General features: G+C 60.4%; 2 protein-coding genes across 7 annotated transcripts; both read left to right on the forward strand.

Annotated features, from left to right (window-relative positions):
• Nucleotides 1-4,125: 4,125 nt before the first annotated feature.
• Fzr1 (fizzy and cell division cycle 20 related 1) lies at nucleotides 4,126-21,953 on the forward strand. Of its 6 annotated transcripts, XM_063228887.1 has the most exons (16): nucleotides 12,576-12,590; nucleotides 12,712-12,922; nucleotides 13,790-13,850; nucleotides 15,127-15,240; nucleotides 16,759-16,884; nucleotides 16,970-17,033; nucleotides 17,208-17,335; nucleotides 17,569-17,651; nucleotides 17,808-17,991; nucleotides 18,095-18,160; nucleotides 18,584-18,686; nucleotides 18,773-18,957; nucleotides 19,073-19,306; nucleotides 19,397-19,501; nucleotides 19,864-19,965; nucleotides 20,143-21,953. In XM_063228887.1, the coding sequence occupies exons 4-16, from the start codon at nucleotides 15,172-15,174 to the stop codon at nucleotides 20,182-20,184; spliced, it is 1,491 nt and encodes a 496-aa protein (XP_063084957.1). In that variant the 5' UTR covers nucleotides 12,576-12,590; nucleotides 12,712-12,922; nucleotides 13,790-13,850; nucleotides 15,127-15,171; the 3' UTR covers nucleotides 20,185-21,953. The 6 variants fall into 6 exon arrangements, with proteins under 6 accessions (XP_063084958.1, XP_063084959.1, XP_063084955.1 ...); XM_063228889.1 differs by lacking the exons at nucleotides 12,576-12,590; nucleotides 12,712-12,922; nucleotides 13,790-13,850 and adding exons at nucleotides 4,131-4,327; nucleotides 12,230-12,482; XM_063228890.1 differs by lacking the exon at nucleotides 13,790-13,850.
• Nucleotides 21,954-22,070: 117 nt separating this feature from the next.
• Nucleotides 22,071-24,779, forward strand: Tektip1 (tektin bundle interacting protein 1). Its single transcript, XM_023561956.2, has 4 exons — nucleotides 22,071-22,578; nucleotides 23,731-23,930; nucleotides 24,007-24,132; nucleotides 24,246-24,779. The coding sequence occupies exons 1-4, from the start codon at nucleotides 22,073-22,075 to the stop codon at nucleotides 24,425-24,427; spliced, it is 1,014 nt and encodes a 337-aa protein (XP_023417724.1). The 5' UTR covers nucleotides 22,071-22,072; the 3' UTR covers nucleotides 24,428-24,779.
• The last annotated feature ends 2 nt before the right edge of the window (nucleotides 24,780-24,781 follow it).

Here is a 24,781-nt window from a genome sequence, read left to right on the forward strand (position 1 = left end):
TGAGAACTACAAATCCCGGGAGGCACTGCGCGGCGCCGGGCTCCGTGCAGCTGGGAAACAGCGAGTCGGGTCACTGCGCCCCCCGAGGGTGGGAGGTGTCCTCGCAGGACTGGGATCCCATCTACAAATACTTCTAGGCCCCTAAGCTAGCACCCCCCTCCTCATCACCCCCACGTTGAGCCACACCCCAGCCCTCCTCCTCGCGAGTGCTGGGATTACAGGCATGAGCCACCACGTCCGGCTTTTTTTTTTTTTTAATGTGTCAACTTTGGTGGTGGGGGGTGTACTAAGGATTGAACTCATGACCTTGTGCTAGTCACACAGGCACTTACACCACTGAGCTAAATCCCCAGCCCTCACACCCCAGCCCTTTATAGTCTGCATTTTGAGACAGCGACTTACTGCGTTGTTAAATTGCACAGGCTACAAAATAAGTGAGAAACTGCAAGTCATATAGTTAGCACGGCTGCTTGACAGATGCAGTTTGCTCTTAGGACGATTATTATGTATTCAGAAATCACAGAAACGAAAAATACGTTGGACATGTATTAACTTTTTTTTTTGTTTTCTTTTTCCTTTTTTTATTGGTACCGGGGATCGATCTCTTGACTGCCTGCTTGCAGGGCAGGCGCTTATGCCGCTGAGCTAAATCCCCGGCCCCCGTTGCACAAATCTTTATTGAGCACCTACTATATGCCAGTATTGACCCAGACACAGAATCAAACAAACATGGTCTCCAGCCTCTGGAGCTGACACTCTGATGTGTGTGTGTGTGTGTGTGTGTGTGTGTGTGTGTGTGATCTTCCTACCTATATTTGGAAGTTGTAGCAGCCTGAGCTGGCTGTCTTGACACACTTTTATTTTTACAGCGTGGCTCGGGCTGAGGATTGCAGAGGGCTACCTGGAGGTCCAGAGCTGAGCTGACCACGGAAAGCTGCAGGGCTTGGGACCAGGTGTGCTTGGCCCCTGGAGGATCCAGGCGTGCAGGAAGCCGATAGCAGAGACCACACCCACAGGCAAAGTGTGCACCCGTCAGAGCCAGAGCCGTTGGGGTCTGAGGCCTGCAAGCCTGTGAGGCACTGATAGCAGAAGCGGTGCCCTGCAAGGCCAGCCTCCTGCGCCCTCCTCTCTGTGGCCCTGTGCCCTGGAGCCAGAAATCCAGGTGTTTGCAGGACCAGGCTCCCTGAAAGCTCTAAGGGAGCCTTCTGGTCTTTTCCAGCTCCTGCAGGTGCTTGAATTTGCTTGGCTGGCAGCCACATCACGCAGACACCATGTGACTGCTTGTTAAAAAGGTAACCTGCAGTGGTGGCGCCTGCCTGTAATCCAAGCACTCGTGAAACCGAGGCAGGAGAATCACTACAAGTTTGAGGCCAGCTTGGGCTACATAGTAAACAAGCCATAAAGATACATACTATCTAGCTAATGTTGTTTAGGCAAAAGTGGAAATGCCAAATGTTTTCCAGGCCATAGGTTAGCGTGACTGCTGATAATTTGAGTTCTGGGTACAGAGTTCCTACTATGAAAAATATATTTATTGAGCCTGCTACTGGGCCTGAGCTGAGAGATAAATCATAGTCTACACAGGCAGTTATTTACAAACAAGTTTCTTCATTCAACTATTTTCCTCCTCAATATTGAGCCCAGGGCCTCGACCCTGAGCTACACCCATCCTCTTTATTATTAAAAATTTTGAGGCGAGATTCTTGTGAAGTTGCTATGGTGCCTGAGATGGCCTGGTGCTTGCAACTCAGCATCCCGGAGGCTGGAATGCTGGAACAGAGATCTCACACATACTAAGCTCTGTAACTGTCCCAGGAACAGTTTTTTCCCAGCAGGATTGCTCATGACAATCGCCACGTTCTGCATCTTCACCAGCACGGTAGCTGCTAGGCAGGCGGGTCTTAAGAGTGTTTTAATGTTGTTTTGTTTTTTTGGTACTGGGGATTGAACTCAAGACCTTTCAGTTGCCAGGCAGTTTCTGTGCCACTGAGCTATATCCCTGGATTTAACTTTAATTTTCATTTTTATTAGTATGTGTTTGCAGTGTGTACTGTTTGGTCATCACAGGGACCTGGCACGTGTACCTAATGCATCTTAATTCTTTTTTCCATCCCCTTGAATTGTTTTATTTTATTTTTTGCAGTGCTGAGAATTGAACCCTGGGGACTTGAGCATGCTAGGCAAATACTCACCACCGAATGACACGCTTAGCTACTTTTATTTTTGAATTTGAGACAAGGTCTCACCAAGTTGCCCAAGCGAGTTCGAACATGCAATCTCCCTGCCTTGCAGACAGATAGACTGATTGACCGACTGATGGATCGATTTTGAGACCGGGTCTCAATCTGTAATTCAGGCTGGTCTTAAACTCACTATATAGCCCAGTCTGGCCCCCAGCTCACGGGGATCTTCCTACCTCAGTCTCTGAATGCTGGGATTATAAATGTGTGTCATTATGCCCAGCTTGAGAGAGTTTTTTAAATACCAGCTTTAATGAGGTATAATTCACATAGCATCTAATTTATCTACGTGAGGTGTGTAATTCAGTAATTTTGGATGTTTTCACAGACTTCTGCTAGCTAGTAAATAACTTTTACTTGGTGGTTTGTTTTTGCAGTACTGAAGATTTGGCTTTTATGTCTGTTGTCTTGAGCCGTGACACTGAGCTATGTGTCCCCAACCCTTCATACTTGAGACAGGGTCTCACTAAGTCACTAAATCCCCAGGCTGAGCGCAAACTTGCAATCCCCTGCCTCAGCCTCCCAGAGTGCTGGGATTCCAGGTGTGGGCCACCAAGCCTGAGTTTCATTCCTTTCTATTGTGAAAGAATGTCCCATTGTATGAACAGCTGCTGTGCGCTCACCAGTCGGTGGCTGCGTGTATTTTCAAGCCGTTACAAGTAACACTGCGGTGGATATTCACGAGGGGTGTTGGTGTGGGTGTTTTATTCTCTTGCAGATTTCTAGGAGCGGGATCGCTGTGTGTTACAGCAGCTCCAGGTCTACTAGCTTAAGGATCTGCCACTCTGTTTGTACGTTGGCTGCATTATTTTACAATCTCACCAGCAGCGTGGGAGGATCCTATTCTCCACATTCACAGGAACGCTCATTCCCTCTTTTCCCATTTGTTCTGATTTGTTCTGACTCAAAGGCGGCCTCAGAGGTGTGAGCCAGCGCTTCCCTGTGCTCCCCACTTGCACTTCCTTACTGACCCACGGCGCTGGGCAGCTTTACACCTGGGACTGGTATTTGCATATCATTTGCATATCCTCTTTGAGGAAATGTCAGCTTAGCTCACTTGCTCTTTTTCTTTTCCTTTTTTTTTTTTTTTTAAAGCACTGGAGATTGAACCCAGGACCTTTGCACCGACCTACATACACCCTCAGAACTTTTTGTATTTTAAATTTTTAAAGAGTCTCGCTAAATTGCTAAATCACCCAGGACACGCTCAAACTTGTGCTCCTCCTGCGTCGGTCTCCTCGAGCATTTACAGGCTTGCGACACCACGCCCGGATTTTTTCTTTCCTTCTTTTTGTGGTGGTAGTGCGGGGGATGGAACCCGGGGCTCACTCCTGCTAGACAAGCGACATTGCGTAACACGCCCACCTCAACCTTGCCGGATTTTCAGCAGGAATAGTTACCTGATTGGTTCTTTGCTGTACTATTAGGGTTGGAGAGGCAGAAGGATTTTCAGCCATGTCTGTTGAATGAATGGGTATCTCAACAGTAGCATTCGTTGGTGTTGGACGCTCGTGCTTATCACCCGACCCGACCGCCTCACTGGGGTGTTTGTCCACCTCAGATCTACCCTATTGTGCGTCCGGCCTAGCGAGAACCCTTTCTATGACTGTCCCCCACATAGTAGCCACGCCCTACAGCAGCAGGGCTATTTCCCCATTCTCTGCGCTGCCTCAGCCTTTTTCTCGTCGCGGTTGCCCCTGGCAACGCGTGGTCCCTGGCTTCCTGTATTGATTCGAATCGTCGGTGACGTCACGTCCTCCCGAGATGCTCCACACGCGCGCAGGCGCAGCTGTGCCATATGGGCGTGGCGAGACCCGATCCCAGGCGCTTGGGGGTGTGGCGGGGGCGTGGCCTCGGCGCGCTGCGCGCCGGCGTGGGGGCGTGGTCGCTGCGCGGGGACGCGCGCGGCGGAGGGAGGGAGCCGGGAGGCCGCGGAGTAGTAAGCGCCGCCATATTAGGGACCGCGGAGCCCCGGATCCCGTCTGCGGCGGCGGACCAGACGGAGGTGCAGGGGCCGAAGGAGGTTGCGGCGCGGCTCCGGGACAGGCAGGGCCGGCGGGAGTCAGCGGGCGACGGGACCGAGCCAGGTGAGGCGGCCGGGGGCTGCGGGACCCACCCCCCCGGGCCCGAGGCGGAGGCATGGTGGGCTGCGATCGCCCCAAAACCGAGCCGACGGGCCAGGTGGCGACCTCTTTCCCCGCTCAGTCTCCTTCAGGAGCATCAGCACCCCGAGTGCCGGGCCCTTCAGGCTGCGCTGGGCTCGGGTAGCCTTAGCATCCCCCGTGGCGTCCTAACCCCCGAATCTGAGATCTCCCCCAATTCAGGCTGTGGTGACCCCCTATTCTGAGCCAGCTGCGAGCTGTGAGGGCCCCCCGCCGGTCCGCGCCCACCATCCTTATTAAAATGTTAGACTGAGCTCTGCCCGCCCCCCCAAAACCCCTGAAGACCCCGTGTTTCTCCCCCTGAGTCTTTAGAACATCGGATCCACGCCCCCTAACCTGGGTTCTCCTTTCTCTCTGACCTGTGAACCCCGACTCTTCCACTGTCCCACCATCTCAGCTCCCCCCTCCCCATGTTTAAATTGCCCCCCGCATGCCTGTACTTGTTTTGATTCCCCGTCCCCAATAAAATGCAGTCTGAGCCCTAGACACCCGGATGTAGCAGACTTGGGACCTGGGACCTTGTCGGCCTGGGGTCACCCTCGTAGCTCCGGGCCGGCCCGGGACATGGAAGCATCGGGAGCCCACAGGCCTTAGACACAGACATGTCTGCAATGCCCCCGGCACTGCTGGTCGGTGTCACCCGTAGAGCCCCCCAACACCTTACATTCCTCACCTTGCAGAGACCCCCACCAGAGCCCAGCCCTCTCCTTTGCTCTTAACCTCCATTCTGCCCATTCTTCCAGACCCAGTCTGGGCTCCCTCCCCATTCTCTGCGTGCAGTGTGCCCCCCCCCCAGGGCTCCCCCCCAAATCCTGCAAAGCACCGAATCTCCTGGACCTGTCCCCAGCCCCGAATTTGAGACCCACCCAGGTACAGATGTTTGGCCTAAACCTGTCTCGTTTTCTCCCCCTGTGTTTCGCCATCCAAAACACATCCCCAGGTTCAGGGCGTCCCTCTGAGTGGGAAGCAGGGCCCCCAACCAGTCCACTGAGCTAGCAATGACCTCATACCTCCCGTCAAGGCTGCACCCCGCTCCCCCGCCCCCTGTCTTACTGTCCTGTGAATGAGGGTGATTTGCCTGATGAGAAATCGGCCACCAGGATCACATACAGCCACCCCGTGGGATGGGGGCTGACAGAGGGAAGGAATCCAGTGGTTTCTCTCTCCAGGTGGGGGCTGGGCTTGCACACATGGGAACCCAGTGACTGCCTTCTTCTGGGACCATCCCTGGGGTGGTGGGTGTGGGTGTGTGTGTGTGTGTGTGTGTGTGTGTGTGTGTGTGCAGAATACATCCGGGGCCGTTTATCACTTATCGTGGGGTATTTCTCATCGGCCTCGGTGGTGATATCAAGGGCGCATCTGTTTGGGTTCCGCTGGACCAGGTGGCCCAGGCACTGGTAGGGAGGTGACACTGGGCTGTTTTGTAAGGATTTTTGTAAGGATGTGGCTCCCTCCAGAGAGCAGGGCTCTGATTGGCTGCGATGCCTGTTTAAAGGATAATCCCTTGCTGGGGACGATTTCAGCCAGCACTTGCCCCATTGACAGTTGTCCACGTGAAATCGCCGGACCTGCCCTGGCCTGGGGGTGGAGGCAGGAGGACCTTGCAAGTGAAAAGTCCTGCTGGGATGTCCCCAGCTGGTCCTCTGTCCCTGGAGGAACCCTTCTCACCTGTAGGAGTCATGGGGCTCCCCACTCAGTGGGTTTTGTGCCCCAGGGACTTTCGGAGCGCAGGTCTGGAATGGAGTTGGTTGCAGGGTCTCTTGGAGAGTTGAGGATCCAGAGTGACTGTCCTGGAGGGCTGCTCTCCAGGGACCCCTGAACAAAGGAAATTGGTCTGTTCAGAGCTCACTGAGCCCAGCATTCTGTTGTTCCCCTCTGCCCCCACGAGATTCTGGGCCGGGGCACATGTGGCTGTCACCCTGGGGAAGCTTCTGGTGCATAAGTGGAGGCCCCAGGACATAGTTCAACACCCACAGTGCCCGGCCCCACCCCCAGGACACCCCTGGGCCACAATGCCTGGTGCCCTAGTGAGGCTGGAAGGCCCAGTCCTGCCCAGGCTGGCTGGTGGACTTCGGGTGCATTTGGCTGGCTGCTGGGGGGCTCCTAAGGGACTGGTGGGCAGGAAGAGTTCGGCTTCTTTGTCCTGGCAGCTCTGCCTGTCACCTCAGGTGACCTCCTCGCTGACAGCTCTGCTTGTCCTGGCCTGGCTGTCCTAACTGTGCTCTGCACAGCCTGGGGACACGGACCCGGCTGCCTTATCAGTGTGGGGTGCTGAGGGGACGTGCAGACCAGAGGCCCCGCTGTGGCCTGGCGCCCTGGTGAGCACCTGCCTCCCTGGCCACGGTGTTCTTGCTGCGAGGGAATGCTGGTGTCGTTCAGCCGGGTCAGTGCCACACGCCTAACCCCAGAATGCGTTTAGGGCCGCCAGCCCCTGTCCCACAGTTCCCTGCTCAGTGTGGTTACCGAGTCTCCACTCACCTTTCCTGTAATTTCTGGTTTTTTAAGATTGTTGTTGGTAGCAGCTGTAGTCAGATAAAATCCTCATGACATACAACTCACATACAACTCAGTAGCGGGGGCTCTGTTCATGCTGTGCGTGGAGGCTGAGGCAGGAGGCCGTGGCTTTCAGCTCAGGTGTCTCCAATAAAAAATGTTGGGGTCTGGCTTGAGTGGTGGTGCGTGCTTGAAATCCCAGCTCTCGGAAGGCTGAGGCAGGAGGATGCTGTGATTTTGAAGTGAGCCTACGCTACATTGTGAGTTCAAGGCCAGCCTGGACTAGTAGGGCTCTGTCCCAACAACAAAAACAGTTTTACGGTGTGCTTGGCGCACACCTGTAATCCCAGTGACTTGGCAGAAGAGGCAGGAAGAATCATCATAAGTTCAAGGCCAGCCTGAGTCCTAGCAAGACTCTGTCTCAAGAAAACAAAAAGAAAAAAAACATTTTTTGGAAAGAGCTGAAGGTGTAGCTCTGTGGGCTTTGGATTCAGAGCCTGGTACCAAAGGGGACAATGTTAGATCTGGTTTCATGAATTCCTAGAATTGGCCCCTGTCACATCTGTCCACACTCCAAATATTCTGTCACTCCAAAAGGAGCCCTGCTCCAAATACAGTCATCTGCCCCCTTCCCAGCCCCGGCACACGAATCCACTTCCTGTCCCTGGAGTCGCCGGTCCTGGGCGTTTCCTGTACAAGGAGCCCATGCTGTGTGTCCTCTGTGTCTGGCATCTGTCTCTGAGCAGTGTCCATCCACATTGTGGTGTCACTCCTCTTCCTGGCTGTGTAATATTCCACAAGTTTTTGGGCGTGCGTGCTGTGCCTGCTGTGAGTGCAGCCTCGGTGCGTGGCAAGTTCCTCCGAGGTGACCCTACGTGTTACTTCTGGACTTAAACATCAGCCCTGCCCTGGGCCTCAGCCTCAGCCTCCTCTCTCTCCTCTGCTGCTGATGGCTCCTGACTCAGAGCTGGCTCCTGACTCTTGGACCCGCCAGGTGAGTGGACCTGACTGTGTTGCTCCAGCCACCTCCTCTGAGGCCCCTGCTCCTGTCCCCAGCTCCGTCTGCTGCCCTGAGAGACTTCTCTGTGTTTGTCCTTCCTCCTGGGCCCCAGATGCTTTAGGACCTCACAGACACCCCTGTCCCCGGTCCCTTCCCCTCTGGCCAGCCTCAGTGTCACACAGCAGCACACCCACATCCCTCGCATGGTAACATTAGTGTGCCCCCACCCCCGGCTCAGGAGCCATGTCCACCCTTCCTTCTTTCCATCTCTGTGTCCCCACAATGCAGGCAGAGGCCAGGGATGTGCCCCGGCACCTTCAGTCCTGGGACGCCCCGCCGAGGTGCCCAGCCATGGATGCCACGTGCTTTTCTCCGCAGGGCAGCATGGGGCCGCCCAGCAGCTGTTCCGGGTGGGCTGGCGGGAGGCCCCCGGGGGCTGGTGCCCCACAGGGACAGTGTCACAGCCCCTGCCCTTTGGAGGCCTCAGTGACAGCACCGCCCTCAGGAGACTGCACTGGCTTTCTGGCTGGAGTGGCCAGGACCCCTGTGGGCAGCTTGAGGGTACATGGGCACTGAGGTCTGAGGCCTCCTCAGCCCCCCTGCCCCGGGGCCTGCACACTTTGTGGGACCTGTCTGTGCCTGTCACCAAGCCCATGGGACTAACCGCCACCTATTCTTGGGCATACCCGGTGCCCAGTCCTGCAGAGGTGCAGGTGACTGGACTGAGATCCCAGACCACTAAAGCCACACGGCCAGTCGGGCTTGAGACCAGGCTCGGGGCCAGCACAGGCCCTCGGCGGCCAGGCGCATTTCCAGGTGTCCACTGCTCCCGCTAGGGCACTGGATTCCCCCAGCATGCACAGTGCCTGGGGGGACCCTGGAGCCCAGAGTCGTCACAGCCAGGTTGCAGCTGTCCCCACGCAGGAGTCACGCGTCTGTCACTAGGGTGTATCACGTCCTGTTCCTCAAGAGCCCTAAAATACGAAACCCTCGGGGACCAGTTTTTCAAGATGGGCAGGACCTGGAAGGAGCAGGAAATTGGCTGAGAGCCTCTGGGACCAAGTTCGCTGTCCCTGGAGAGCCAGCTGGTGTGGGCTCTGGGGGAGCCCTGTCCCCGGTGCTGCCCGGCCGCAGGGGAGTCCGGACCCCAGCAGCCCACCTGGAAGTGGAGGGCAGGAGACCGGCACAGCGGCCTGTGGGCTCTGTGTGCTCCTGACAGCGGCTCTGCCCGCCCAGCACACAGGCGGGGACCAGGGCACAGGGCTGTCCCCGGCCCCAGAGACCCCCCCAGGCCTCGCTGAGTATCGCGCCTGCCGCTGTCAGCCCCGAAGCTGAGCCCTGGCTGAGCCCTGGCGGCACCTGCAGGGGACCTCGGCGCTCCTGTCCCGGCTCGGTCACCTGATTTGTGCCCCAGGGATGTTTCATCCGGGAACTTCCCAGCAGCACAGTCCCGAGCAAGCACCCGGTGGGCGGTGGGCGGTGGGCGCCGCGCTGTCCTGCAGTGGGTTTGGTTTGCTTGTCTGTGGCCCTGAAACCCGGGCCCAGGGCCTTCCCGCTGCCCTCCCCAGCCCTTCCCGGTGGAGCTCGCTGTGCAGTGCAGGCCGGCCTTGGGCTCGCTTGGTAGCCCAGGCTCATCTGGAACTCGCAAAGATCCTCCTGCCTCAGCCTGCGGAGTGCTGGGTGACGGCGTGCCCACCACGCCCGGCCTGTCTTTCCCCCCTTTCTTGTTCCCTTCCCACTTGAACACTGGTGGTGTTGTATTTCTTTTTCCCTTTTTTATCACCAGGGATCAAACTCAAGGCCTTGCTCTTGTCAGACTCCCTATTTGAACATTTTCTTCCTATTTCACAATATCTAGAACCAGGCGTGGTCCCGCATGCCTGTCATCCAGCACTCGGGAGGCTGAGGCAGGAGGATCGCTGCGAGTTCGAGACCAGCCGGGGCTACAAGGTGAGCCCAAGGCCAGCCGGAGCTGCACAGCGAGACCCTGCCTGCCTCAAAAGAACAAAAGACAGAATCCCCGACACGATGTCTGTTACACGTTTTGGTCTCTGTTTGCACTTGCAGTTTCTCATATCACAAAAATGATGTGGTATTTACACAGATCCAATTTATTTCATTAAGAGTGCGGTGAATACCTGCCTTGCAAGCAGGCGGTCGTGAGTTCGATCCCCGAACTGATAAAAATGAAAAAGACAAAAAAAAAAAAAAGAGAGTGCGGTGAATCCATTTACCTAGGAATGTCTCTGAGGTGGGTTTGTGAACAACAATACAGGAATCCAAGCAGCCAAATTGATAAATTCAAAATTTAATTATCTGAGCTTGGACCACCTGTATACAGATTCCCCCATTTCAGAGTCCCAAGAACTGGAAAGTTACAGAGTTTTTAAAAGAGGGAATCACAAAGGACACAAAAGAGATATCTTTCTGGAAACAATTTAGCTCGAATCTTTCATTAATTTTCAGTTGACACCTGTATCCTGCTTCTTTTGTTGAGTAGGTTAATTTTTCTCCTATAGGTACAGCTCATTCTGCTTTTCTCGTGGGACTTATACCCTGAGTAATTTTGCATTTTCCTGAATACGGGGCACTAGTTAAACACAGGGCTCAAGATGGCATCAGTTATGCCAAGCCACACGTCTCAGGTTTATCCTTCTTTGTGGCAGAGTAGTACTCCACCGTATAAAGGACCACACCTTTATCCATTCACCAGCTGAGGGGCACGTGGGCTGTTTCCAGGATCTGCCTTTTACAAACAGTGCTGTATAAACGTGGGTGTGCATGTATCGCTGTGGTATGATGCTTTAAACTTTTGGGAAGATGCCCGAAAGAGGAATAGCTGAATAAGTGGACCTCAGATCTTAGTTTTCTGAGGTCTCCACACGATTTCCATAGTGGCTGCACCACTCTGCACCCCACCCACAGTGGAGCAGGCTCCTTTCCCCACAGCCCCGCCAGCGTTTGCTATTCGTTGATTTCTTTCTTTCTTTCTTTCTTTCTTTCTTTCTTTCTTTCTTTCTTTCTTTTTTTTTGTGTGTGTCTTTTTGAGACGGTCTCTCTATGCAGTCCAGGCTGGCCTTGAACTCACAATGATCGTCCTGCTTCAGCCTCCTGAGTGCTGGTATGACAGGTGTGCGCCACCATGGCTGGCCTCTTTCCATTTTCTGGTATCGTCCTCTGTTTCCTTTTTGAGAGGACTGTGGTTTTCAATGTAGAGGGCTTTTACATCCTTCACTAGACAGATTTCTAGGTATTTTATTCCCTGATTTCTCTCTCTGTGAGTTTACAGGAAGGCTGTTGAGTTTTGAGTGTTGACTATATCCAGCTGTGCTGCTGAATTTAGTTGTTCAATCTCAAAGTGTTTTGGTGGAGTTCTGGGGTCTTCTCTGTGGAGCATCATGTCATCTGCAAATAATGACAGTTTAACCTCTTCCTTTCCTGTCTGTATTCCTTTCTCCTGTCTAACTGCTCTGACTAAAGTTTCCAGAACTGTATTGAATAAGAGTGGGGACAGGACATCCTTGTCTTGTTCCTGATTTTGTCTATTATAATTTTCTGTAGGTTTTTAAAATCATGGATGGGTGCTGCACGTTGTCAGACGCTGTTTCTGCATCTGTTGAGATGATCAGATGGTTTCTGTCTTTGGCTCTGTTAAGATGGCGTGTTAAACTTGTGCACTTAGGTCCCTCCCTGCATCCCTGGGCCGAATCCCACCGGGTCATGGTGCACAGTCTTTGTGATGATTTGCTGCAGGCTCTTTGCCACTATCTTATTAAGGATTTTTGCATCTACGTTCATAAAGGAGTCTGTAATTCTCTTTCTTAGTTGGGTCCTTCTCTGGTTTTGATATCAGGGTAATGTTTGCATCTAGGATTGAATTTGGGAATACTGCTTCCCTTTCAATATCTTAAAGAGTTTCTGCTGGTCTTGAACTGACTACGTAGCCCACGCCAGCCTCGAACTCACAGGGATCCTCCTGCCTCAGCCTCCCTAGTGCTGGGATTACACGTGTGCACCGCAGTGCCCCGCTCATTAAAGAGTTACAGAAGTAGAAGTGTCAGGTCTGCTCTAACTTTCTTGTGGAATTCAGCAGTGAATCGCGCAGGGCCTGGGCTTTTCTTTGTTGGTAGGTTCTTAATTACATTTTCATTTTCATTGATTGATAACTGGTTTAACTAGGATTTTTGTATCTTCTTGAGTCAGCTTGGATAATGCATAGTATTTAGGAATAGAGACAGGGTCTTGCTGAGTCCTAAGTTCTCCGGGCTGGGCTTGGACTCAACATCGTCCTGCAAATGCTGGGCTGACAGGCGCCACCCCACCCCCATGCCCAGCTGTGGATAGTAGTTTTTGAACAGCCGGAGATGTTCGTGCGAACGGAATTCGAGAAGTGGAAGTGACCCCCGTTGGAGAAGTACAGTAACCACCGGGCGCCGCGCGGCTTCCTTCCTCCGTCCCTCCTGGCCCAGCCCTCTCCAGTCGTCCCTGTCTCCTGCCGCAGCCGCAGGCTGGGTGCCGGGCGCCAGGCTGCTCCTCCCAGCTTCTCCTGCCCGGACTGCGGCCCAGGACCTGCTGTACCCGCCCAGGGTGAGCTCTCAGGAGCAGCCATCCCGCGTCACAGACGGGTGCTTTTACATTCCCAGGGGCCTCTGCCACGCCCTGTGTGCACACAGGTCTGTCCCTGCAGGCCCGCAGGTGGGTCCCAAGCCCTCCCCCAGCCCACAGTGGGTGACCGCAGGACTGAGGGTTGAGTGCAGCCGCAGGTGCACGGGCCGGGTGCTGGCCTTTGAGCCTGACCGCTTGCTGTGTCCTGCAGCTGTCTCCTGTGCCTGCACCCACGGGGTCCCTGTGCGTGGTGCTGGGTCTTCAGATTGTTCCAGGGTGTGGCTCCCCCGTCCCTCTCTTCTGTGCTGTCAACTGACCACAACGGCCACCTTTCAGAGAAGCTTCCTGGCAGCACCTGCTGCCACCCGAAACTCTTCACCCGCTGACGCACTTCTTGTGCCAGGCAGGAGCTTGAGTGGGTGGTACGTGGCTTCTAGTCACCCTGGGCGCAGGGGCGCCCGCCCAGGGGCAGTGGAGGAGGCCCTCTGTGCTGCCCAGTCCCCAGGTTCCCACTGTGGGGAGGGCCAGAGGCCAGAGCCAGCCTCCTGGGCTGTGTCCAGGCTGCTCCTCCCAGGCTCTGGGGAGAACCCTGGTGACGCCCGCAGCCCCTTCCTCCCCCTGCATAGCTGGCAGTGCCATGTCTCAGCTTCTGTCTCAGCCTCTGTTGGCCTCTCTACCTCCTTGCTCAAGGGGACCCTGGGCGATCAGGGGACCCTCTCAGGGTCTCTCACTTAGCCCCTCTGCAGTCATTTTGTCTCTAGAGATGCTGGGGCTATGGCCCCAGGGACCAGGACCCTATTCACCTGGAATCCTGGAAGGTGTGTGGCCAGCAGCAGCTGTGGCAGGCGCAGGTTGGGCGGCTCCTCCTGCCGTGGCTGTGGGTTGCCCATTGCATGGCTCCAGCCCATGCTCAGGAGCTGTCCCTTGAGCCAGCTGCAGCCTGGAGAGCACGTGTGGCCAAGCTGTTGCCTGGGCCCTGCTGTCCTGCACCCCTCCTGGCCCTGTGCCCCAGCCCAGTTCCCAGGAGACAGCGCTGCCTTGAACAGGGCATCTGCTCCCCTGTTTCTGTACCTTTTTTTTTTTGTCTTTTTATCGGTACCAGGGATTGAACTCACGACTGCCTGCTTGCAAGGCAGGCGCTTTATGCCGCTGAGCTCAGTCCCCAGCCCCTGTTTCTGTACCTTTTGAGGGCCCTTGAGTCTGGGCCCCGTCCCGGGGAATCCATCACACATCTAGTGGGGATCTGTTCCTGCCAACTGCATGGTCAACTCCTGTTCACAACTCAACAGTCCCACGCCCAGTGTCCTCCCTGGCCTCTGCAAGGAGACAGCTGGCCGGCAGCAGCCCGTGGTAAGACACACAGTTGATGGCCACTGTGCCTCAAGGCCCAGCCCAGCAGCAAGGCCTTGTTGCTGATTGTCAGGGTCACACACCTAGTTCCCAGGCCTTCCGCTCCAGGAGGGGCAGGGGACACGTGGAGGCCATGGGCAGGGGACCAGGGGCTGCTGAAGGTGTGCTAGGGGACAGGCTTGAAAGAGGAGGAGAGATGCAGGCTGGAATGTGGCTCAGCGGCACAGCACCTGTCTGGCAAGTGCAAGGTCCTGAGTTCGATTTCTGGTACCAAAAAAAAAGACAGATGAGCCAAGCCGGTGAGCGGAGCCACCACAATGACCTCTCTCTGGTACAGGATATTGAACCCAGGGCACTCAGCTACACTCCCAGCCCCTTTTTATATTTGATTCTGAAACGGGGGCTGGGCTGGGTGGAACTTGTGATCCTCCTGTCTCAGCCTCCTGGAATGCTGGGCTGAGGTGCATGCGCCACCTTGGCTGCCTTTGGGGGTCTTTTTTAAAAGCCAGGAAGAATTCCCATTACCTTGTCTGTTGCTGTGATGTTGCCAGATACAGGGAGGGACCTGCTGGGAGTGGCGCCCCGCACTGTGTCCCCCTGTGCCCGGCGTCCTAAGGGCCCATCCGCGCCGGGGCACGTGTCGGAGCCTTGCTGAGTGATGTCCCTGTGTGTGGGCCCGAGGTTTGCGCCCCGCAGTCGCTGATTGGCCCCCACGCTGCTGTGGGCACAGCACACAGGGCACACAGGTTTTGCGTGTGGACTTGTGCCCCAGCTCTCAGATCACATAGCACCTGCCTGGCTGTTTGAGGGACCAGTGCCAGGTGGATCCCTGGGGCCAGGGCGGGGTGTGGTTGGCCATGTGCCAGTTATTTAAAAGCAGGTGGCCTGGGTTTGCTCTTCTAAGCTGGTGAGTGCTGGCCCGGGCCTGGGTCTGCCTCACCCCGCCTCCTCCCCCCACCCACTGCTGTGGCTGTCATGGGTGAGGCTGACCCCTCGGGGCTCCCGAGTGAAACACCCGGAGCAGATTCAGGTGTGCCGCTGCCACCGGAGGTGGGTTCCCTAGGCCCCGGCTGCCCTGGTTTGGCCTGGGCTCGGCTGTCTGTCCAAGCCTGTGCACACCTCCGGTTAAACCGAGCTCCCTGCACTCACAGCCTGCACATTTGTGCGTGCACATGGCAGAAACTGTGAGTCCTCACGGGGAGCCTCCCTGTCCCCACGTGCGTCCCCGTTGGTGGCTGCTGGCCCTGGGCACTGACCCCCGCCTTTCCTGCTGCAGGCTGACCTTGGCTGTTGGGCCCGGCCCTGCCCACCCCGCCCCGCCATGGACCAGGACTACGAGCGGCGGCTGCTGCGGCAAATCGTCATCCAGAATGAAAACACCATGCCGTGCGTGAGTGCTGAGACAGGGTGACCACGGCCAGCTCGTCCTCCCCATGCGCCCCATGGTGGCTGCAGGCCGTTCTGTGCTGGGTCCCTACAGTACCACCCCCTCCCCAGAAGGGGCCACCTGCCCTTCTCCCATAGCCACGGGGTCGGGGTCAGACCTGGCCCGCACTGACAACACAGGAAGGGACAGACGGCAATGGGAGGAGCCCTCAGGGACCTGAGTCACCCGTCTGCCTTAGGGGTGATCTGGGGAGCTGGGTTGATCTGAGGCGGGGTCTGGGTAACCCCACCTGTCCTCACCCCCTCCCTGCCCTCCACCCTGTGTGTTCCCCAGCCCCACTGGCTGGGCTTCTGAGCTGGTGGCACTGTGCCTGGTTGTCACATCTCTGACCCAGCCCTGCCCCAGGCCCACACAGGGTTGAGCGGGCTTCCATCTCCCAGTGCAGATCACAGGGACAGGGTCGGCTCTGCACAGTGATGAGGTGGCCCCACCCGTGTCTGGCGGAGAAGGTGACCGTCAGCAGAGGGCTGACAGTTGAGGCAGACTGCCCGGCTCAGGGACCTGTCCACAAGAGCCTGGACTGCTGGGTTACTAATGGGTGGAGGGTGCTCTGTCTGTTGAGGGGTGTGGTGGCTGCGCCCCGTGGCTCTACATGGCTCCCTCTGTAGTGGCCTGGACTAGGCAGTGCCTTCGAGCCCCTCTTCCTATCCCAGCCAGTCTTGGGGTACAGCAGTGAATGTGGGTGGAGCCACCAAAGGGACACAACCATCCCAAAAGGGCGGCGAACCACCCTGACACCGGGGCTTCTGCAGACCGACCTGGGGCCCCCACACCCCAACAGCAGGAAGGAGCACCTGCCGTGCTCTGGGCCGGAGGCAGCGGGGTGCTGGCCTCAGCCCCCAGGCACCCCTGAGCCTGCGGGGTGGGGCAGGGAGGAGGCAGTTGGTGTCACCAGGTCCTGTGTGACCCTGGGGCAGAGATGGGCTCCTTTCCTGCTCAGTCTTGGAGGCCTGTGGTTTGGGGGTGGCTGGGTCTGAGGGTCACACCCCCACCCCCTCCACCCCATGGCAAGGACTCCCCGGGGAGTCAGCCCTTGGCGTCCCTTGGTTTACAGCTATGTCCCTCCCTAACTGTCCCTCGTTCGGCTCCCTCACCAGGGCACCGGCACCGTGGCCCGGGGCGTCCTCCTGACTCAGCCCCTTGGGCCTTAGTTCCCTCCGCCCTGCCCTGGGGTCAGGGACACACGACAGCTCACAGCAGATACCAAGCGAGTAGGATGTGGTCAGGACAAGCTGGCGATGGCCCGGGCTCCGGGAGCTGCTGGCGCCCCAGCCTGGGGCTGTCTGCCTCTCCATGCAGGCAGCGGGCAGCGCCTCCTGGGTTCGGTGTCAGCAGCGTGGCGGGGCCGGCCTCCCAGGGGTCCTGGGCCCTGTCTTTGGGGTGCCCCGGGCTTGGGCTGGGGCCGTGGTGCAGGCTGGGGGCTGACCCTGCCGCCCTGCCCGGCCTCCTCCTCGTGCCCAGGTCGCGGAGATGCGGCGGACGCTGACCCCAGCCAACTCCCCGGTGTCCTCGCCCAGCAAGCACGGCGACCGCTTCATCCCCTCGCGGGCCGGCGCCAACTGGAGCGTGAACTTCCACCGCATCAATGTGAGGGGGCCCGGGCGGGCGGGGCGGGCGTACTGGGACCTCAGGCCCGCTGTCCTCACCCCTGCCCGCCCCGCTGCGCCTGCAGGAGAACGAGAAGTCGCCCAGCCAGAACCGCAAAGCCAAGGACGCCACTTCGGATAACGGCAAAGGTGAGTGTGGGGTGCCCTGGCCACGCCCACTGGCCACAGGCCCCGCCCCTGTCCTGGCCACACCCATAAGGCAAGGCCTGCAGTTCAGCCTGCTCTTCTGGCCCTGTCGCGGCCCCGCCCCCTCCATGGCCACGCCCAGCCGGCCCGCCCCCCTCACCCGCCGGGTGCCCACAGACGGCCTGGCCTACTCAGCCCTGCTGAAGAACGAGCTGCTGGGCGCCGGCATCGAGAAGGTGCAGGACCCACAAACGGAGGACCGGAGACTGCAGCCGTCCACGCCCGAGAAGAAGGGGCTCTTCACGGTGAGCCCCCAGCGGGTCCACGGATCGCCCTAACCAGAGGGGGCAGGGACTGGCCAGCGCGTCCTGTCCGCGGTGCACGCTGGGGTGGTGGTGCCATGCCCTGGCCCCAGGGTCGGGAGCCTGCAGGACGCGGGGCAGGGGAGACCCTCAGCTGCCGCTCCCGCTCCCGCTCTGGGGTGTGTGGCCCCCAAGCCGGGGTGCAGCCCCCGCTCAGCGGCAGTGCCCTCCCCCAGTACTCGCTCAGCACCAAGCGCGCCAGCCCGGACGACGGCAACGACGTGTCTCCGTACTCCTTGTCACCCGTCAGCAACAAGAGGTGGGTCAGGGCTGGGCGGGCAGGGCCGTGCCCTCCTCCAGGACAGGTGGCCTGGCATGGGGCGCCCGTGTGCGGGCAGTGGCGGTTGTGGACAGGAACAGCCGGGAGGGGCCGGCACGGTGCCCGGGCCGCACCCCTCACTGTGCGGCTCCGCAGTCAGAAGCTGCTGCGGTCTCCGCGCAAGCCCACGCGCAAGATCTCCAAGATCCCCTTCAAAGTCCTGGATGCGCCCGAGCTGCAGGACGACTTCTACCTCAACCTGGTGGACTGGTCGTCGCTCAACGTGCTCAGCGTGGGGCTGGGGACCTGCGTGTACCTGTGGAGCGCGTGCACCAGCCAGGTGAGCGCCCTGGCAGCTGTGGGAGGCCTCCAGCCCACAGGGGCGGGCAGAAAGGCGTGGGCTGGGGCTGGGGCGGAGCCTCATTCTGACCTGCCCTCCCCAGGTGACCCGGCTCTGTGACCTCTCTGTGGAAGGGGACTCAGTGACCTCCGTGGGCTGGTCTGAGCGGGTAAGAGCAGAAGGCTTGTGACCCAGGGAGCCCAGCCTTGGGCGTCAGTACAGGGACAGATGTGGTCCTGGGTCCCTCGCAGACCCACACGGCATCGGCTGCGCAGGGCAGTGACCCCAGGGCTGCCTGCTGCAAGGGTGCAGGGTTAGGTCCCGGGATGTGGCTGTGCTGCTGCAGTGTGAGCTCCCGGGGCCCTGTCTGTGTGCAGGGGCAGGTGGCTGAGTACTCTCCACAGGCTGTGCCCGCCCGGGACAGGGGATCCGACACCCCATCTCTCCTGTCACCCAAGGGGGCGCCCAGTCCATACTCAGCCTGCACAGTGGGCAACTGCCCAAGGCCCTGGCAAGGGCCAGCTCAGGTGGCCAGGTCCAGCTGCCTGGGGTCCCGTGTGTGGCCTGACCCCGACTCCTGCTGTCCCCTCAGGGCAACCTGGTTGCCGTCGGCACACACAAGGGCTTCGTGCAGATCTGGGACGCAGCGGCGGGGAAGAAGCTCTCAGTGTTGGAGGGCCACACAGCACGCGTCGGTGAGTCCCGGCCAGCCGGCAGCCTCCCCGCGCCTGGGGATGGCCACAGCCCTGCTGGACTGGCCTCACCTGCCTCTGCCCCGCAGGGGCGCTCGCCTGGAACGCTGACCAGCTCTCGTCGGGCAGCCGCGACCGCATGATCCTGCAGCGGGACATCCGCACGCCACCCCTGCAGTCTGAGCGGCGGCTGCAGGGCCACCGGCAGGAGGTGTGCGGGCTCAAGTGGTCCACGGACCACCAGCTCCTCGCCTCAGGGGGCAACGACAACAAGGTACAGCCTGTGCAGCTTGTGCCCGCCGGAGGGTCGGCCTGGGCTCCGCCCCAGGTTCAGTATGGCAGGGGTGGGAAGGGGCATGTCGGCGCCCCCTCACGGCCCTGTCCCCCAGCTGCTGGTGTGGAACCACTCGAGCCTCAGCCCCGTGCAGCAGTACACGGAGCACCTGGCTGCCGTCAAGGCCATCGCCTGGTCCCCGCACCAGCACGGGCTGCTGGCATCAGGCGGTGGCACCGCTGACCGCTGCATCCGCTTCTGGAACACACTCACGGGGCAGCCGCTGCAGTGCATCGACACAGGCTCCCAGGTGTGCAACCTGGCCTGGTCCAAGCACGCCAACGAGCTGGTGAGCCGCGATGGGCACCCCGGTGGGGGGGTGAGGTGGGGCATCCCGGGGTGCTGCAGCCTCTAACCCCGCCCCGCTGCCCGCCGCCAGGTGAGCACCCACGGCTACTCCCAGAACCAGATCCTCGTGTGGAAGTACCCGTCCCTCACGCAGGTGGCCAAGCTCACCGGCCACTCCTACCGCGTCCTCTACCTGGTGAGTGCCCGGCCACATCTGGGCCCAGCGGCTGGGGAACCCCTGCGGGAGGCGCCTACATTCCTGCACGGCCCCAAGTTGGTAGCCAGGGAGGAGAGCCCGGCACGGTGGCCCAGGTGGCAGGAGGCCACCCAAACCGCGTGGTGAGGCCGTGTCTCAGAGCTCATGCCCAGAGGAGCAGCAGCCCGAAGTGGGCCGTGTTCGCCACTGCGTGGCCACTGTCCAGGCCACTGTCCAGGCCACTATCAAAGCCTCACGCCTCCACCCATTTGCTCAGGGCCCCAGCCTCGGCCTTGGGCCCGGTCCAGTCCTCAGCGCCTCCCGCAGAGGCCTTGGGACCTGAGGACCTGTACTGTCCACAGGCGATGTCCCCTGACGGGGAGGCCATCGTCACCGGGGCCGGAGACGAAACCCTGAGGTTCTGGAACGTCTTCAGCAAAACCCGCTCAACCAAGGTAAAGTGGGTCGGTATCACAGCGCCCACCGCTGTCCCCTCCAGCCCCACCCGGTCACTGCTCCTGTCCCGGTCTCTCCCCCTCCCCTGCGGGACCTGCCTGCCCACCCTGGGGTCCGGCCCAGCCTCAGTTTCCCTCCTGTGTCCCATGCTGGCTCATGCAGCCCTGCCCCTGTCCCCCCCGCAGGAGTCCGTGTCGGTGCTCAACCTCTTCACCCGGATCCGGTAGACCCGGCCTGGGGCCGCCGCGCGCTGTCCCCAGGCGGAGACCAGCCCCCAGCCGCAAGGCTGTGGTGTCCCCTCCGTCCCGGAGGCGGTGGGAAAGGGGCGCTGGGCCAGGCCAGGAGGCTCATTAAACACCTGCTCGCAGCCCCGTCCGGTGTCTGGGCGGGACTCGGGCCCTCAGATGCTCAGGCCCCCGGTCCCCAGGCCGCTGCGTCAGACTGGACACCACCGGACCCCGTGTGTCCCGCGCCGGGGCTGCATGTGCTTCTGAAAGCTCCCAAAGGACGATGGCAGCGTGCGCTGGGACAGCACGGGGCCGCATGACCACCCAGGAACATCGCCACGTGACCTTGTCCCCCGCCTGCGGCCTGTGCCCAGTGTGTCCCCGCCCCTCACCCTGAGGCTCTGGCTGCCTGTGGAGCGAGGGCTGCTGTGGACCCCATGGGCAGCTGACCCACGGTGGCCGCTCGTACCCCCAGCTCCCGCCTGTCCCTGCCTCCACCTCAGGAAGCCAGGAGGGACAGAGGGGGCGCCCTGGGCTCCTACCCCGCAGCAGGAGGCCTTGCGGGCAGCACTGCCCGGCCCGCACGTGTGTGCATGTGTATATACGTATTCGTGACTCAGACCCTGTCTGTTCTGTTGCCGTGTCCCCAGATGTCGCGCCCCAGCCAGCCAGTGCCCCCGCCCACCCAGAGGTAGTGGCGGGGGTGTCGCACTGCCCGTGGCCGGTTGGCCCTCCCTGTGTCCCTGCCACCCGCTGCTGCGTGGACATTGAAGCCTGTGTCTCCACTGTCACTGTCACTGTCTTGGCTTTATTTGTGTTTGCTTTGTTCTTTGAATAAGAAAAGGAGCCCTGTGTGTCCCTGTCACCACCCCAGCTGCCTGAGGGCAGTGCCCGCCTGGCAGCCCAGGCCAGGGAGCTGGCACAGGACACGGCCACCGCCTTTGTCGTGGAATGCAGCGTCGCCGTCACTGATCGGGCTGTGACTTGTGTAGGAAGGAGGCCGGCTGTGGGGGTCCTCGTCCACCCGAGCCATCCTTGAGCAGGGGCTGGGAGGGGCAGGAAAGCGGGCACAGGACGTGAGGGAGGGTTTGGGGACCAGGAGAAGACTCCGGGCCCTGGGAACTGCACTGCCTCGAGTTGAGAGTGGCTGAGGCTGGGTGCCCAGGACAGGGAACCTTGGGCCACCCTTGAAGCAGCTGTTGTGCTAAGGGAAAGACGACAGGAGATGGGGAGGAGGTGGCCCAGGCTCTGCTGGCAGCCAGGAGGGACTGCGTGGACTTAGGGCACAGGTGGGGGACTGCGGAGGCCGGTGAGGAGCAGCACTGGGGACGTGTGGGGCCAGGTGTGAGGGATGCTCGGGCCATGGGGGCCGGGAAGGGCAGCTTGATCAGCTGCAGCAGGTGGCTGTGCAAAGGCCCTGGGGCAGGGTGGAGCCAGCAGGGCAGCAGTGGCAAGGAAGCCAAGAGAGGACAGAGGGAGGAGGGGGCAGCAGGCGAGCCTGGGTGGGAGGTGGCGAGGGCAGCACCAGCTGCGGACAAGCTGGCGGTGGCAGGTGAGGCAGAGGCCAGGCACAAGCCTGGATCTGGTGGCACAGGATGGGTGGGTGTGAGGTGTTCGCCGGGTTTGGCTTTGCTTACATTTTGTTTTGTTTGTACCGGGACTCGAACTCGGGACCTCCCGCCTACCCGGCAGGTCCTGCCCTCTAAGCTAAGTCCGGCCCCCTGCTTACGTTTTTTGTGGTGAAATAAACAACACTGCCGTGAAACGCACCAGCAGCACTGTGCCCGCTCTGCCGCCGTCACAGGGCTGTGGAGGGCTCCGCGGGCCCCACCACCCCAAGTCCACTTCCTGTCTCCGGCGTCCCCCCCCCCCCGGGCGTTCCCTGTCCATGGAGCCCATGCTGTCTGTCCTCGTGTCTGGCGTCCCTGCACTCTGGTGGGCATCACAGCCGTGCTCCTGTCCAGCTGAGCATTGGCCGGACAGGACCCTGCCGTGCCCCTGCTGTACCCGCTCTACACGCATTCTGGAAACCGGTGCAGGACAGGGACGCAGGCGCCCAGGCCCGGGGAAGGGCGCGGTGGCCTCCCGAGGGGTGGGGAGGTGGGGACACCCAGGGCCCCCCGTGTGGGGCAGAGGATGGAGCCCAGGTGGCTGCCACCCGGCCACCCTCACAGGTCACGGCCACCATCCGGATGTGGGAGTGGCCCGTGGCCCCACCCTGCCGCTGCCAGGACACCAAGGTGCTGGCCTCTGTGATGTCAACAGTAGCCCTAGAGGCCGCCAGGCAGCACTTCTGGGGACAGAGGCAGCCATGCAGGCTCGGTGGCAGGAGGCCGCCTGGACCTATGTCCCCTCAGCCACCCTGGAGTTGAACTTCCCCGCCCCGCTGTACAGGTGACCCCTGGTCCTCCCTCCCAGGGACCCTGACCTGCCGTGGTGGCCCCTCCCCCACCTGGTCTCAGTTCCTGTCCCCTGCAGCGCAGCTGGGTGGCCTTGGGACTGGCAGCATCAGACATGGACACAGTGGCCAGGGACCTCACATGCACGCAGCATAGTAAGCTGGGGCGCCTGGCGCTCAGCCTGGGCAACTTAGGCCCGGGATGTAACTCCGTGCAAAGGCCCTGTGGCCCATCCCCGGCACCACAACAAAAGCACCAGAAGGGGGGTCTCCATCGCCAGCAGCCTCTGTCTGCCTCCCCCCAGCATGGCAGCCCTGGGCTTTCCTGTTCCTTCCCTCTTGACGCACCATCCTGGCCTTTGCACAAGCTGCCTGCACTGCCTCAGGGAGCTCCAAGCTCGGCTAAGCACCTTCTGCCCGCGAGGCCTCCCGGGTGGAGGCAGCCACACCTTTTCACATTTGCCCTGGGACCTTCCCGTCCTGCTGAGCCGCAGGCTGAGTCACGTCCTCCGTCAGGGTCAGGAAGTTTCCGGGATCTCGGGGAAGGGCAGGGACTCCTGAATATTGTTGAGGTTGGTCCCGGAGCCTTCACGCTGCTCCATCCTCGGCCCTTTTCTGAGACGGTCTCACTAGGTTGTCCGGGCTGGGTGGGAACTTGTGACCCTCCTGCCTCAGCCTCTCAGAGCGCTGGGACGACCGTCGTACCCACCGCATCTGGTGAGACGGGGACTTTTAGACACATCTGGGAGTGGCCACCACCCCATGTCCCCTCCTTCCTGTCTTGATCATGAAAGTGTTTAAGGTTCCCAGGCTGTCATCTGAGCACTGCGAGGCTGAGGCAGGAGGATAGTTGAGAGTTTGAGACCACCCTGGGCTACAAAGTGAGCTCAAGGCCTGCCTGAACTGCAGAGGGAGACCCTGCCGCAAAAAAAAAAAAAAAAAAAAAAACGGTTCACGAGGGTCCAGAGATGCTGGGCAGAGCAGACGCGCACACAGGAGATCCCAAGGACCCCAGCCCAGGGCAAGGGCAAGTGAGGCCACAGAATGGCCCCACACTGTGGGACGGCCTTCACCAAGGACAGGTGTGCCCATTCTGAGGACTGGCATGCTGAGGCCAGCAGCACTGAGCCCCTGTCCCTGCCCCCCAGTGAGGACTATCTGTCCCTGGAGGGCCCCCGCTGGGCACCAGCCATCAGGCAGGCCACGCGCTGGAAGTTCACACCCATGGGACACGACGCCACCGGCCAGGTGTGGTACACGGGCCTGAACGCCCCGGATGGCCACCGCCGTGAGGCCTACGCCCGCTGGCAGGGATGCTACGGCCACCGCGAGCGCAGCCTGGCCCCCGGTGAGTCTGCGGCTCCCCGGCCCCGTCCCCCAGCCTGGGCAAGGGCAGCCCCCCAGCCACGGCCTCCCGCCCGCAGCCTATGCCCAGCACCTGCGGGAGACGGCCTGGTTCGAGCCCGTGGTGCCCGCACAGTACCTGAGCGGGGACCCGCGGTGGGGGAGCGCCCCACTGAGGGACAGGCTGGTCCGTGGCAAGGAGTTCGGTGAGGACACTGCGGGCACGGGCAGGTGGGCGGGCAGCAGGCGCACCCTAGAAGTCCAGGGGGCCAGGGCGGCCCTGGCCCTGACGGGCACACGGTGACCGGGTCCTCCGCAGTGGTCAGCAGGCACCGGTTCGGGCTGGAGCGGCCCCGGCAGGCGTCCGACCACGTGCCCGGCCTGTCCCCGCCGCAGCGCCCGCCCTACACCACGCAGAGCCTCCGGCACCGGGCCCTGCAGCCCTACTGCCCCTCCACGGCCCGCCGGGCCCCGCCGGACCACGCGCCCCGCACCTCATAAAGCTCAGGCCACCCGCCTCTGTGTGCTGACCCTGCTTGGGCGCCTGAACCCCACTTCCCCCCAGCTCCTGCACCCCCAGAGCTGGAACTGTCCTGACCCGGGGGGCAGCTGGGCCACCGAGACGTCCAGCCCCTGTGGGATCCCGGGTGACCACGGCTCGTGACGGCAGATCCACGCAGGCCCTGGCCCCCCGCCTGTCCCCTCTCCAGGCACAAAGCAGCCCAGCGTGGTCCCCGCCCAGCGGGCGCCTCTTTATTAACTCCCAGTGGGGACCCCGGAGCCCCGGGCAGCCCCCGCTGCCCACTCAGCCAGGGCCCAGCCCCAAGCCTTGGCTCCTGGCCAGGGTCTCCCAGA

This window comes from Cavia porcellus, unplaced genomic scaffold, assembly GCF_034190915.1.
Source record: "Cavia porcellus strain 051 isolate PalLab524CR breed Dunkin Hartley unplaced genomic scaffold, mCavPor4.1 scaffold_17, whole genome shotgun sequence".
NCBI classification, from domain to species: domain Eukaryota; kingdom Metazoa; phylum Chordata; class Mammalia; order Rodentia; family Caviidae; genus Cavia; species Cavia porcellus.

Coding starts and splice junctions, on each gene's coding strand:
- Fzr1 (XM_063228888.1), top strand. CDS start 15,172: ATGGACCAGGACTACGAGCGGCGGCTGCTGCGGCAAATCGTCATCCAG. Junction 17,992..18,094: donor GGAGCGCGTGCACCAGCCAG/GTGAGCGCCCTG, acceptor TGCCCTCCCCAG/GTGACCCGGCTCTGTGACCT. Junction 19,966..20,142: donor GCTCAACCAAGGTAAAGTGG/GTCGGTATCACA, acceptor TCCCCCCCGCAG/GAGTCCGTGTCGGTGCTCAA.
- Tektip1 (XM_023561956.2), top strand. CDS start 22,073: ATGGAGCCCATGCTGTCTGTCCTCGTGTCTGGCGTCCCTGCACTCTGG. Junction 23,931..24,006: donor CGAGCGCAGCCTGGCCCCCG/GTGAGTCTGCGG, acceptor TCCCGCCCGCAG/CCTATGCCCAGCACCTGCGG. Junction 24,133..24,245: donor GGTCCGTGGCAAGGAGTTCG/GTGAGGACACTG, acceptor GGTCCTCCGCAG/TGGTCAGCAGGCACCGGTTC.